The 14,318-nt window shown below is 38.4% G+C and overlaps 1 protein-coding gene across 1 annotated transcript in view; it reads left to right on the plus strand.

Annotated features, from left to right (window-relative positions):
- lrp1bb (low density lipoprotein receptor-related protein 1Bb) overlaps nucleotides 1-14,318 on the plus strand; it is a 204,630-nt gene that overhangs the window by 116,450 nt on the left and 73,862 nt on the right. Inside the window, exons 24-31 of the mRNA XM_051070155.1 lie at nucleotides 1,061-1,258; nucleotides 1,942-2,146; nucleotides 6,111-6,275; nucleotides 6,625-6,869; nucleotides 11,237-11,368; nucleotides 11,562-11,789; nucleotides 12,173-12,347; nucleotides 12,657-12,751. Coding sequence (XP_050926112.1) covers nucleotides 1,061-1,258; nucleotides 1,942-2,146; nucleotides 6,111-6,275; nucleotides 6,625-6,869; nucleotides 11,237-11,368; nucleotides 11,562-11,789; nucleotides 12,173-12,347; nucleotides 12,657-12,751 — 1,443 coding nt within the window. The remainder of the gene's footprint in view (nucleotides 1-1,060; nucleotides 1,259-1,941; nucleotides 2,147-6,110; nucleotides 6,276-6,624; nucleotides 6,870-11,236; nucleotides 11,369-11,561; nucleotides 11,790-12,172; nucleotides 12,348-12,656; nucleotides 12,752-14,318) is intronic.

The following is a 14,318-nucleotide window of genomic DNA, read 5'->3' on the forward strand; positions in this document are numbered from 1 at the left end:
GAAAAAGTACCAATTTCTGTTCATAAACCAGAGGAACAATCATGGTTAACTTGTGCTTTCGCTGCCAAGCTACCGTATACACTCGCTGGAAACAGTTATCTGTGATCTGAGGGACAACAACATCATTAATTCAGTAAAATGGGTTTCATAATCAAAAAGGGGCAGCAAGAAAGCTAACTATTTGGCTAGCACTAGGTAGAGATTTGACCTCTTTTAGACCCTGTAGTATGGTTGGATGCATCTCAATATTACAAGCTGGCTTTAGGGATTTTTCTTTGAACTGCCTTTATCACCCAGCCTCAAATAAATGTATTTACAGAGCACACTGAAAACAACAAATGTTAAAAACATGTAGGTCATTTAATGAAAAATAAGTAACTTACATTGAATATAAGCTATAAGATATATGTTTGTTTCATACTTCATCATACTGGTACTATAAGATGAAAAGGGGATGATTGAAGATATAAGAGGCCCAAAGGTGAAATAGGGGGCAAAGAGGTCATGAGACTGTATCTTAGAAGCAGTCCATCCAATGATAAACTGTGAACTTGCCTATTGCATTTTAATCAGTGATTTTAGATACAAATAATTTTCTTTTAAAAGCAGCTTTGGTTTTAACACATATTTGTACAGAACAGGACATGCAATATGTGTGTATGGATGCATACTTGCAGGTAGATTTCTCTGTCTGTCTGTGTCTGTGTTTATAGGTCTTTGGTTGAACATTTTCACAGAAAATTGTTTCAAATGTTGGGAACATGACTCATAAGCATACCATAGGATATTGTTTTGTTTTGTTTTTTGTTTTTTGTTTTTTTTTTGTTTTTTTTAAGAATAATCTTCCTTTGACAATGTGCTGGAGCTTTATGTGAAATTGTCATTGGTACGTTCCTGTTGAAGAAAAAGCCAGTCATAGCTCTCTATGCAGTGGAAAACACTGTCCACTCCATGATGTCACACGTTGTTGATTAACAGTTTACTCAAGACATCGCTCGGCCCTCGGTGGTGGCTTTCTTACAAAATGTGGTGCTTGTTTCCTGTCTTCCCCCATGACCAGATCCCTTTGAGGCTTTCATCATTTTCTCAATCCGGCATGAGATAAGACGAATAGACCTTCACAAGCGGGACTACAACCTGCTGGTGCCAGGGCTAAGGAATACCATTGCATTAGACTTCCACTTTAATCGAAGCCTACTTTACTGGACAGATGTGGTGGAGGATAAGATCTACAGGGGAAGGCTCTCTGAAACTGGCGGTATGCACACGCACGAGTACGCATGGCCGTGTACACAAACATTTACCATATATCTAAAGACTGTGGTGTGTCATCTGAATTTTCATTCATGTCTCGCTCATCCACACTCAGCTGTAATGGAAGTCAAAGACACTGCTGGTGTTAACACTATTTTATTCTACTGTCTTTACACATAGTCAGCTCAGGCACAGTGAGCTGATATTGTCTCCTTGAAAATGAATCTCAGGTTCACCAAAGTTAAAAAATACTGCAGGTCCAGAAGTGTTCAATTGTTGTAATATAGCATCTCCCCTTTATAAAATGATGAATCAAGAGCTTCTCATTCATTCTCTATTTTTGTGGGTGGCAGTATATTCACCGAAATCTCTTGCCTTTATTTCTCTCCGTGGAGCTGTAGAAATCGCCTCTCAGCTGTGCCTATTCCACCCTTTTGTCAGACCCACATAAAAGCCCCAGCATCTGAGAATAATTGTAAACAGCCTAGATTATAGATATTGTGGGAAACCCTCTTATCGTACTTAGTGGAACCCTTAAGAAATCTTATTTACATGGAAGAGTTTCTGCCTCTGCTTTTAGAATGTTTTCCTGAACACTATAAAGAAACACAAACCACTGCTGCCGCTTGAATACAATGTATGTTGGTGCTACCTAGTCATGGTGTTGTGATATTTATGTTGTTTCAGGGGTGACAGGGATTGAGGTGGTTGTGCAGCACGGCCTGGCCACCCCAGAAGGCTTGGCTGTGGACTGGATTACAGGAAAACTGTACTGGATTGACAGCAATCTGGACCAGATAGAAGTGGCCAAGCTTAATGGAGAAATGCGCACCACCCTGATTGCTGGGGGCATGGAGCATCCACGCGCCATTGCTCTCGACCCAGGGCAGGGGTATGTTATGCACTAACTCCCACGTACAGTGCCTGCTGGTAGCTCTGCTATTCATCAGGCGCTGAGATTACTGGAATAAAGTAAAATTACAATCTCCTTGTATTCCTCACTTCTGCATCTGCCTTGATGTATGAAGATGTCTGCTGTGTTAAGGTCCATTAAGGCAGCAGATATAGAATACATCAATAACAGTGCTGTGCTCTCCATTCCAGTAATGACAACTGATGTAGCTAATACCTTCCTACCATTGCTCCCCGCTTTATTCACTTTACTACTCTTTCACCCTTGTTCCCCGGGAATGTTTTTCTTTAAAACATTTTAAGCAAGACCTTTGAATAAAAGCCCCAAATATGCTTTGTTCTTATTTGTGCATTATTCCCTTCAGGGCCCAATTTTCAACATCATAGTTGTTTATCCTGCTGAGATACATGGGGAGGGTGTTTGTAGACTGATCTGTGGCTCTGAAATGGCAGCCTCTCCTTTGCCTTACAGTCAGCAAGCAAGTCATTAGAGGAAACACAGCACCTACTGCAGTGAAGTGATTACACTTGGTTTTCCTTGTTACAACAAGTGTTATAATAAACCTTTTAATTTGTTAAATTAGGTTGTTGGTCAGCACTGACATCACACCGGGAGTAACAGGTCTGACTCATTATTTCCCTCTGATGCTACTCACCTGGAAGAATTTGTTATGTGTAACAAATTGGAACTTTGCCATCCACATTGTCTTAACAGAACACACTTGCACAGGACACAGGAGGAAAATCTCCCAAACTTGCAACACACAGGGCATGGCTCTTGGGTAATGAGCACTGACACACGTTTGTCATGTTATAATGGATTTTTTCCTTATTATCATGAAATACAAAGGCTTGTTTGTACATATGTAATTTTATAAGATAACTACAACCACTACATGCTATTCTCCAAGGAGAATTTAAGCCTAAAGATAACACATTTGTGGCCCTTGAACACTGAAGAAATTGTGTGTATGGGTCTGGGTGTGTGTGTGTATGGGAGGTGCTCACTAATCTGTATGTGTCTGTGTATGTGTTGTCTCACTATTGATTTTTTGTTATACTTTTTAATCTGTTAATAAAATTTAGTCAGTAGTGAATGGTTTTAAAGAGCCTCCTGGGGGGCACATTACAATGATCATAATCTGAAGTCATTTTGTCATTTGTAGTTAACTGTTGGTGTACCCTTAAATGTGTGTCATAGTTGGTTGCATAATGATATTTCAGTGTTATTTCAGTTTAACTTGTTGTGGCTTTCTGACCACAGATCAGCCTTTAGTTAGGACCAGCAGTATTTTAATCCAGAGTTTAATCCAGGGTGCTGAGGTTGATGGAAATAAAAAGTTTAAAATAATTTTTTATGAAATGATTTGAACATTTTATCTTTAGTTGCCTGTTGTTGTATTCTACCCTGGATCAAGTACAAAAATGACCTAAACTCAAAGTGAAGAGAATGTGCTTTGCTGTGTCTGTTTAAATTGAAAATATCTATATACTTACGTCTATATATTATGTAAATATCTATATACTTATGTCTTTTATTCTTGTCAAATAATTTGTAAGCGTGTGACTGTTTACATGCTTAGGATTAATGTCCATGCAGCTTCTATGCCTATTTAGCTCATCAATGAGAAATTAACACAGAATTACTTGGATTAAATTAATTCAGTAGTGGAGGACATTTTTTTCCCCCTCAAACCTTTTATTTATTTATTTATTTTAAATGCAGGTATATGATAGTTAGATGTGACTAGATCCAATGACTTTTATATCAAATGTTGTCTTCTTCAGATAAATGCTGAATTTATTTGCAATTCAACAATGGTGGCTATACTTTCTTTTAGGTTCCAGCAGCTGCTTTGAGTTGTGGAAATGAGTTCTGCAAGGAGACATACAGAAAAGATTTTAAAAATTTAATGGGCATCTGAGCTAGGTTGGTAAAGAGTACTCACCCACCACTGCAGAGGCCCAGGTTCACTTCCCAGCAGGTATGCCTCTGTTTTTGCCAGGCACCCCATCAAAGACAACTGTCAGTGTGCACTGGTGGTGAAGCAGGATCATTTCCATGTCACTGCACTGTGACTTTACTGGTTGGTTAAGGCAACAGGAATGTAACGAATACAAGGAGGTGCACAAAGGTGGGATCTGGGCAGGATGACTTTGTGCTTTATGCATTTACAATTACGTTGGCTTACATTCAACAAAACTGCCCTGCATTAAACCTGTAAAAATATGCTATGTGCCTTGTTTGCTGCAATGCTGTGAATTGTAGTCTTTGTTTAGTGTGTTGCGGGTCAACCTAAACATAACGTACTAAATAGGTTGTTTCATTATAACTGTGCTTATTGGTTATGCCTTTCCTATGTAAAGAAATTAAAACTTACTTTTGTTACCTGGTGAAACATCAGGCTACAGCTGGAAGTTTGAGAAAAGTCCCAGCTCCCTGACGTGAGAGCCTGACTTTGCGTGTTGCAAGTGATGTTCCTGTTTGTCCCCTGTGAGTGTGGTTTGTTTCTCTGGTGTGTGGGGCAGACTCAGCTGTAGCCACAGGACTAGAATCTGTGTCTCACACATGAAATTCTCGTGCAAGGCTGGTAGGGATAGTAGCTGTTTGGCTAGTAGGCCTCTTGCTGTCTCCCAGTTGGTTTGAATCAGCAGCTAGTAACGAATCATGAGTCAGGCCTCTCTCCCCTGTGTGACTTCAGCTCTGACCCTCCGATCTCTTCCTACATCTGCCCCAATCCGCCAAACTAGATTTATCAGAACACTGTTTATTTCAAATTAACAAAGTGTATTGCATGCTTAAAATTCACTCAGAGGGATACATACATTTGTTAAATCTACGAAAAGTAATTCACTTTTAACTGAAACAAGTAGGTGTTTTCTTTCTCTGCATAACTACTGAAGTGTTGGAAACACTGTTGGGAGATTTTATGCTCTTCCTTTTTACAGAAAATGTTTTTAGATAATACATGGCAGTGCAAATTATGCAAAAAAAAAAAAAAAGAGAGAGAGAGAATCAAATTAATCTGCTGTGGTGTATTGCTAGTATTTCACATTAGGTGCTTACTTTGGATTAATGCATCTAAGAACTAGCCAGTGGTTGTATACTGTGGCCAGTATATTTCAGATTAAAGCAAAACCCAGACATTCCTAAAATCAATTTAACACTCTTAAGAAATGAGTAATCTGCTCATGCACTCTCTCCTATAGTACTCTTTCACATTTGGGAGGATGACTACATTTCATGGGTGTCCAGAGTAGGATTAATGGGTACTTTTGGTGCCTAAAGACGCATTTCCATTCCAGGGCAATAATTCTAATCTAATTACTTGAATCCACTCAAAGGAGTGGGTCATTGATCAGGCAGGCCTTATCAAGTGAATACGGCTATTGATCTGGACAAGGATATTTCTTCCTAACACTGTTCTGTCGTCAGTGTGTGATTTAAGCTTGAACATCCATTTTCTCCCGCGTTCTAGCTGACTTTGTGAACCAAGTCAGGACAAAAGTGATGTGTGCTGGGTTGGAGGAGGACTCAGGATACTGTCAATGATCACATCAATGACAATGTTCATTTTCAGGCCTCAATGAGCTGTGAAAAGTCATAATAAAACAGATGGCCTTCCATTTCAAAGCCTGTCACAGATGTTGAGAGTTGCACTGGATCACTGGAGCTGTTTTTGGACAGTCATCACCGTCGCTGTCTGTGTTAATACACACAGTCACAACAGCATTATAAATGTAATTAGTTCATTTGCAGTATAATAGCACCAATAAACAAGAGTACAAAAGACTGAAGAATTGTTCCCATATGGTTATAAGGTCTAACAGCCCTTTTTTAAGGATTTATGAAAAAAATGCAGTTTATTTATTGTCACTATTCTTGTAGAAGCAAAGCGACAATGATCAATAGTAATTGTTGTTTTTTGTGTTTCTGCTCCAAGGATCCTCTTCTGGACTGACTGGGATGCTACTTTCCCCCGAATTGAGGCTGCATCAATGAGTGGAGAAGGTCGCCACATTGTGTTTAAAGATATGGAAATAGGTGCCTGGCCTAATGGACTGACTCTGGATCATCTGGAAAAGAGGATTGTTTGGACAGATGCACGGTATACCAACAGAGTTTTCATGTTGTGTGCAGAAGCATTCACACATTTTAAAACGTTTTAATGCATGCATGACATTATATACTGCAAAGATTTCACCATTCCCTTAGTAAAAATTTAACTTCAATCTCCGATCTACCCGGGTGCATTTAATAATGGAGGACATGTAATATTTAGAGATCTTAGAACAATGGCCATATTTAGTTTTAAGTGGGTCTTGAACAATTTAACAGTCCCATCAGTGGACTGGTGGGTTACACTTTGATCTGCCTACTTCTACTGTTCCCTTTCAGTGCACTGAAGAGCAGTTTAAACTTTGATATGGCCTTCTGTGTTGATTTCTTTTGAACAGCTCCGATGCCATTTTCTCTGCACTCTATGATGGTAGTGGGGTCATTGAGATCCTCAGGGGCCATGAATACCTGTCCCATCCCTTTGCTGTTTCACTCTACGGAGGCAATGTGTACTGGACGGACTGGAGGACGAACACTTTAGCAAGAGCCAATAAGTGGACTGGGCGAAATGTCACGGTCATCCAGAAGACAAGCGCTCAGCCTTTTGACTTACAGATCTTCCACCCCAGCAGACAGCCGCAAGGTGAGAACAGTATTTTTCTGGCTTCACTGTTCGAGATTAGACAGTCACAGAAAAGTGACGATTCGCTATGTTAGCTGGAACAAGGTCCATTTATAGTTTGTGTGGGGTGTGTTATCTAATTTAGCATGGCATTTAGTTGTAACTGTTGTTGTTGTTTGAAAGCACAAAGCCTCAAAATCTGTATAAATCATCTTAAGATTGTACTATCACTACGACAATAGTTGTTTATTTCACAGGATACACAACAGAAACTGTTATGGATTCACAACAAAAATGCAAAATGAAAACATATTTATCATGTTTGTGCCTTTGTAAATTTGGTTCAACACCACTTGGACTCATTCTGACCTTCAGATTGTAAACTGTAAAGAACAAGAACTGCAATTAAAAAGGTTCAATTAAGAATTAAGATGGAATTTGGATGTAATCCTTCAGTAGCAGTTATTGACTGAGGATACATTATTGATTAAAACAGTACTCATTCTTATGTAGTAACAGAAGAAAAAAAAAACACCTCAAAGTGATTCATTTCAGCTTCTGCCCCTGCCTTCATTTGGCCTGTCAATCAGCAAGCAAGTATCTGAATGGAAAAGGTACTCATGCAGAGAATTAGCTAGCTTGAGTTAATGGTACCTCTGAATGTGTTTCTCTCTCCATCCAAATTATTGTAATTGGTTCATACTACTATATTAAAAGTTAATCTTTTATTATTATTACTTTTTTAAACTGAATGTGAATAAAGAAAGCCAGAGAATGACAAATACATCAGCCAAAGAATAATAGTGGCATGCCCAATAATCAAATCAATTGAAATTTGAGTAGAGAGTTGTAATGACAGGAAACACATTAAATAGTTCTGAAACTTCATTAATATTCCCAGAAGTTCCCTTTCAGTGAATGCCTCTGAATCTGTAAGTGTCACAGTTGAATAGGTAATCAATTTTGTGAGAAGCCGAGTAATCTAAGATTCTGACCACAAAAATTACACAGCTGATGTGCTGTCTGACAGAGGACCTACATATGTAAGCCAATTTTTATTTGATATGCACATCGGCTCGTAAGATATAGTGCCAAGCTTAAAATTGATAGCATGGAATCTGTTTTCAATTCACTTTATCTTGTTTTTTTCTGTAAGTTGGTTGTTTGAAATAGAGTTCTGATTGATTTGTAAAGCAGATCTGCCAAAATAAAACACAGGATAATGGATCATTTTCTCCATGTGTGCCAAGGCCAGCTACTGATGGATCAGCCTCTACCACAGTTGCCTTTTCCTGCATTGCTAAGTTTTAAATGTAACCCCCTCGGCTTTCTTCACATGTGAGCCACTGTCTTTAAATGGGCATTAATACAGTAATCAGGTTTACATCTATTTAATGATTTCACTGCTTCTCCAGTGTGTCACAAGTTAATTTGCTTGTTTCCTTCCTGTATCTGCATTCTCATGGCTGTTCACTATAGATAAGTGTGAGCAAATGGGACTGCTTTTCCAAAGAAGACAGCAAGCATGCCTAATCCGATTTAAAAGACCACGGGGGGGAGGGAGGGCAGGCAGAGCCAAGGCCTTGAAAATGTGATGCTCCACTACACCCTGAACATGCGGGCCAAAAAAAAAGAGGGATGTGATGATGATGGGTGAACTGAATAGCAATATGCAGCTTGTCTCAGGAGCTACTCGGCAGGTGCCACAGTGAAGCTCCACTGGAGATATCAACAGCCTGTAAATATATTGTGTCATTTGAAAGGCAAGGCAGTGTTTTATATTAGAATGGGTAACAAGCATTTGCAAATTAGGAGGCTGACTGGCCTGTTACTATAGTAACAGTTAATGTATAACAGATAACTACATGATCGCACACAGAGCATCACAAAAACTTAGATTTATTGCTTACAGCATTATAAACAGTCGAAAGTAAAGAAATTAATGGCACCACCAGTTTCTCTTGTTAAGAGTGTAATCTTGTAAGTAGTGTGAAATTAGTGTATAATTTTCTACATGTATTGGCACGATGGAGTCTTCAATAGACTTAACAGTACTTGTACGTAACCTTCCATGTTTCGTTTTCTCTCCTATCCTCTTCCCTTTAGTGAATGAGTAAGAAAAAGTGGTGGTGCAGAGGATAACTCATCCGGATCTTTTTATTGTGCAAAACAATACACTATTTATGCCATTTATCACATGCACTTACTTGCAGGCAGACAGACCTCACTGTAATTGTATTGGGAGTATTATCATGTTGTAAATGTAATAGGTTTTGGAACAAATAAGCACAACAAATATAGGTCTCTCAGTGGAAGGAATCGCTTGGATATTAAATTGTATCATCACTACACTGGGCCTTCGCTGACTATGACTGTTGGATTAAAAATAAGCATTTCTCCTTATTTTCAGAAAGCATCCCTCTTTTTTCCCATTTCCTGCAAAGGAATCAGACAGTTTAGAGCAAACAAACACCTTGGCTCTGTTGTTGCTACCTGTCATCCCTCACGAGAATGATTCAGGTGAATGCAGTGCAGTTGTGATGTCTCCCTATTAGCATACTGAGTCAGCTGGGTGCTGTTTCCCGTGCTCAGAGACAGAGTTGCATTTTTTGTCTTAAATAAGCCACATTTGTGATGCAGTGTGGCTTTCCAATATGTTACTGAAGGAGCCCGGGAAATGAACTTTGAATGAGCTTGTTTGACATGAATCATCCAGAGCAGATGGAGAAATGGATGTGTTTGATGCATGAAATGTGATTGCAGTATAATGGGAAATAAGTGAACTGTGGGTAACTTCAGTATTGCTGAGGTGATTTATTCTGAATAGGGTAGAGTAAGAAATTCGTGAAAACTGACTCCTCCAAATGTATTGCTCCTTAAAGATTACTGTTCAGTTAAAAGCTGCTTAAATTCAGCTTGCTGTGCATGTCCAGTAGAAAATGTCACCAGATTATGGTCTTAACCTGGATATACTGCTGCCCTACACTAACAGCGTAACTGACACAATGTCACCCTTAATTCCAGAGAAATGACAGTAAACAGTACAATTTATCTTTTATAATTTGTAATTTATTTCCAAGTCTTATAACCTCCAGTTGAACAAGAGACCAACCTAAAAACCCAAATGTGGGCAGAGAATGAGTAAAAATCATTTAAACTCAGCATAACTGTACCATACCTGGTATTTTCTATTACAATTTAAAAACTTACTGTGTGAAATTAATGCCTGAGTTTTTATATTTCTTCTCAGGACTGTTGTGGCTTCCTGCTTTATTTATACTTTTTTCTGTATACAACAACAATATTGTAATTGTAGTTGTTTTTAGTTTTCTTTTCTGTTTCAAACTATGCATTTTCCATTAAGTGGCATAATGAAAATACATTAAATACATTATTCAAAGATGCCACCTTATATGGGGGCAGACTACTAAAATTATGAAATGCTCACATTTAGCATCAAGTGTGCTCTCAACCCTCTATGCAGGTGTTTATCATCCCCTCATCTCCTCAGTCCAATTCAGGTTTCCTCTCCGAGCTCTTGGACATACTCTTCTCAATTATGCTGCCTATGGAAAGATCAGTATAGTTTCAGTATTCATGTTCCAATTCCACTGCCTCTGAATTACTATATATATCACTGATTCATTTAATCTGAAGCATGTTCTAGGCCAGACACATAACTATGGCCAAAGCCACGACTTATTCTTCACACATTGTCTTCCTCTCAACATCAGTGTAATGGATCCTTGTCATAGACTCTACTTTTGACACCATACTCAGGGCTAAAATTATGGAGCCAGCACAGTGACAGTAAAATATTGGCATTGAAAATAAAACTTGGCAATCTGAGCACTGGCACTGAAATACTCGTTTTGGGAAAAGCTGTATTGGCACTGAAACACAGGCATAAAAAAAAAATACAATCTTATAATCTTACTCTATTTTGATAGTTTTTTGCATTATGATATGTTTTTCAATGATAATCTGTGGGTTTTTTAAAATGTCAGTATTTTTACAGTGTCACTGGTTTTCACTTTCAACTTGCTGTCACTGTTTTGGCAGTGAGTGGAGGGGCAGGGGGCATGTGATCTTGAATGTCATATCAGCAAGCTTATACGGTCCCTTTTTTACCATCAAAGAAATATTTTCAGGATTGACAAAACCGATTTTTAAGACTTGTCACAGCCATCCTTCACATTATTTTTGCTATGAATAATTTTATGATGATGTCTGTCTGTTTATATTGTTTGTTGTGTGTAAAGTACTTTGTAACATTGGTTTTGAAAGGTGCTATACAAATTAAATATTATTATTATGCCATCTTTGCTTCTTATGCTGAGTGTTCTGAAATGTTCCATTTTACTTTTGCTTTCTTCTCTTCCCATCAGCCTCTAACCCATGTGAAGAGAATGATGGACGTGGTCCCTGTTCACATCTGTGTCTCATCAATTACAATCGCACTGCGTCCTGCACCTGTCCACACCTTATGAAGCTTTCAACCAACAAACAATCCTGCTTTGGTGAGTGAGAACAGCCTCCTCATTTTTAATGCTCTCTCCGAGTGTTGTCAGAGTAAAAACACAGGATATTGTGTAAACAACATGAATTTCATCCTTTTTGATTGACTCTAGCATTTACCTCACCTGGCTCTGACAAAAAAGGTCAGGAAAGGTGAACTTTCTTCAATTATTGATTTCTTGATCATTTCACCAGCTCTGAAAAGGTTCCTCCTGTATGTGCGCCGATCTGAAATCCGTGGAGTGGATATTGACAACCCATACTTGAACGTCATGACGGCACTAACTGTGCCAGACATTGATGATGTCACTATGGTGGACTATGATGCCCAGGAAGAGAGGATCTACTGGGCCGACATCAAAACTCAAACCATCAAACGGGCTTTCATCAATGGCACAAAGCTAGAGACCATAATTTCTGCAGGTGGATGCATTTCAGTTACACATATAAAATGCCAAGTCTAAGTTGTGTGTGTGTGTCTGTATGCAGTAAACGTATGTGTGTATGAATTAATACTGATTCCTCTAATTGTTATTGTTTTGAGTCATTATTATGGATTATGCTAAAATAAATGTAAGAAATTGTTAATAATTGTAGTAATTATTTGCAGGCATTTTGTCTCCTTGATTACAAGGTGCTACAAATACATAAGTAAATGTGTACACCTGTATTGAAGATCATATCTTTCGTAACATTGATACCTTTGTTTTGCTTATGTTAGATGTAGCCAATTTACCTGAGCTTATTTGCATTATAGTTTTGCAAAGTGCACAGGTGTGACAGTTTTTTCATGCTCTTCCTGACAGATATAGTGAACTGTCGCAGCCTGGCTTTAGACTGGCTCTCTAGGAACTTATACTGGCTCAGCTCTGAAAATGATGAGTCGCAAATCAATGTGGCTCGCTTTGATGGGTCCCTGAAGACTTCCATCATCCACGGCATTGATAAGCCAAGGTGCCTTGTAGTGCATCCTGCAAAGGGGTAAGTAGATTAGAGCAGTCTGTGCATTTTGTCAGTACCTCACTTTCAACGCATAGTATTAGGAAACCTGACACAGACCTCACCTGTACAAAAGAGGGATCAAAGCCTTGTTGTAAAGATGGTATGTTTCACAAGCTTGAAATGTTTGCAGATCTTTACAAGTTTATCAGGTGGAACAAAATCTATTGGGTTACATTCAGTTTCCACTTACAATTAATAAAAACATAATATTCATTGATTGTTATGAACCTGATGATATATTGTGCCTAATTGCATCACTACTTATTCACCTCACACATTCCCACACAGGAAAATCTATTGGACAGATGGCAACACCATTAACATGGCCAACATGGACGGGAGTAACAGCAAAGTCCTTCACCAGAATCAGAGGGATCCTGTAGGTCAGTATGAGAGCTCTGGATAGCATACTGAACTAGACCTCCCATTCAGCTGTACCTCGAATTTAACTGAGCCCAGTAGAAATGGCTTTTATTTTCTGTTCAGTTTTCAAAAACTCAGTATATTTACATGCATGTCATAACCTGATTTGATCTGAATGTTAATAACCATATTACATGGTTTGCAGTTACTCAGTTTCCCCAGTAACTCATGTGAAGAATATGTAATAGCGCACTGCAAACATCTTAGTACCACAAAACAAGAAATAAAATCGAGGGAATTTGTCAGGTTTGTTTGGTTATGGATTCAATTTATGGTAATTTAATTCAATTAAATTTTCTAGCATCAACAGCTGTGCCACTGCATGCATCATTTGCATCTCTGTTCACTTCACTCCAAATTCATTTGAAGTAATTCCCCTATTTGAACTGTAATTTGATGAAGATAACCTGATAAAGGTGTTTAGGTGAAAGTTGTAATAATCTCACTTCACCTTAATCTGTTTATAATCACCTTATTCCCATGCATGTGCATGCACTGACTTTTACAAACTAAACTAAATCAGATGGGATGTTTGTACATGTATGTCCTGTATGTCTTGTATGTCAACAAGAATCAGAAAGAACACCCACCTCCGCAGTGGTGATGTTATTTCAACAGGCAACTTCAAAGAAACTCTTCAGGTAAAGGTGTCAGAGTGTCTGGTAAAGACCGGCCAAAGTTTGACGAGTCTAGCAATCAACCCAGACAAACACTATAACACACAAGTCTGAACTGAAAAAAACCTGTGTTAGCTGTGTACATTTGTATGCATTACTGATACTGTACAGTAAAATTGAACCAATTTAAAATTGAACCAATAGACATCAGTGTATTTTATCTATGGGTGATCTCACAGGGTGTTCATTCACAGAGGTTAATTTAAAGGATTGATATGAGATTTTAGTGACCACATCATTTATGTAATTTCACCTTAATTTTCTGTGAAGCTGTTCTGTTTGAATCTTGTGCTACAGCAGAATGAATTATCTAAAAGAAAACATCCATCCATTTGGTGAGAACATGATGACTATGAAAGGATGAACCTGGTTTGCTAAAATGTTAGAATATGCTCTCCTCAAGATGACAGCCTATGAGTAGAGTGAGAGGAGAAGGATCATTGGACAATGTCATATACAAAACTGGTGCCTGTATTCTACTCCTGTAATGGTAATGGTTTTTACTGTGCACTGCATATTGTTCAGTGGTTCTGATTAATCCATTATATACCTTTGAGAGAGTCACCTTTTTAAAAGCTGAACAACTCTACAGCAGTGGTCAAACTACTCTTCTGACTCCAGTGATGATGTATTTTCTACAGACTGTTTTGCCATCTTTCAGACCATTCGTGCGTGGACATGGTGGTGCTATTTTGTATGGAGTTTATAGTGACACATATGCAAATAGAAAGGGAAGGCTCACACCTTCTGAGAGAATAAGCCTTCTATTTTTCTGCCCACATCAGACAAGCAAAAAGTTTTGTGCTGAAAAATCTAGCTTTCTCTAGAACAGATATTAGATATATAAGGT

Source organism: Lates calcarifer, linkage group LG1 (genome assembly GCF_001640805.2).
Source record: "Lates calcarifer isolate ASB-BC8 linkage group LG1, TLL_Latcal_v3, whole genome shotgun sequence".
In the NCBI taxonomy this organism is placed as follows: Eukaryota; Metazoa; Chordata; class Actinopteri; family Centropomidae; genus Lates; species Lates calcarifer.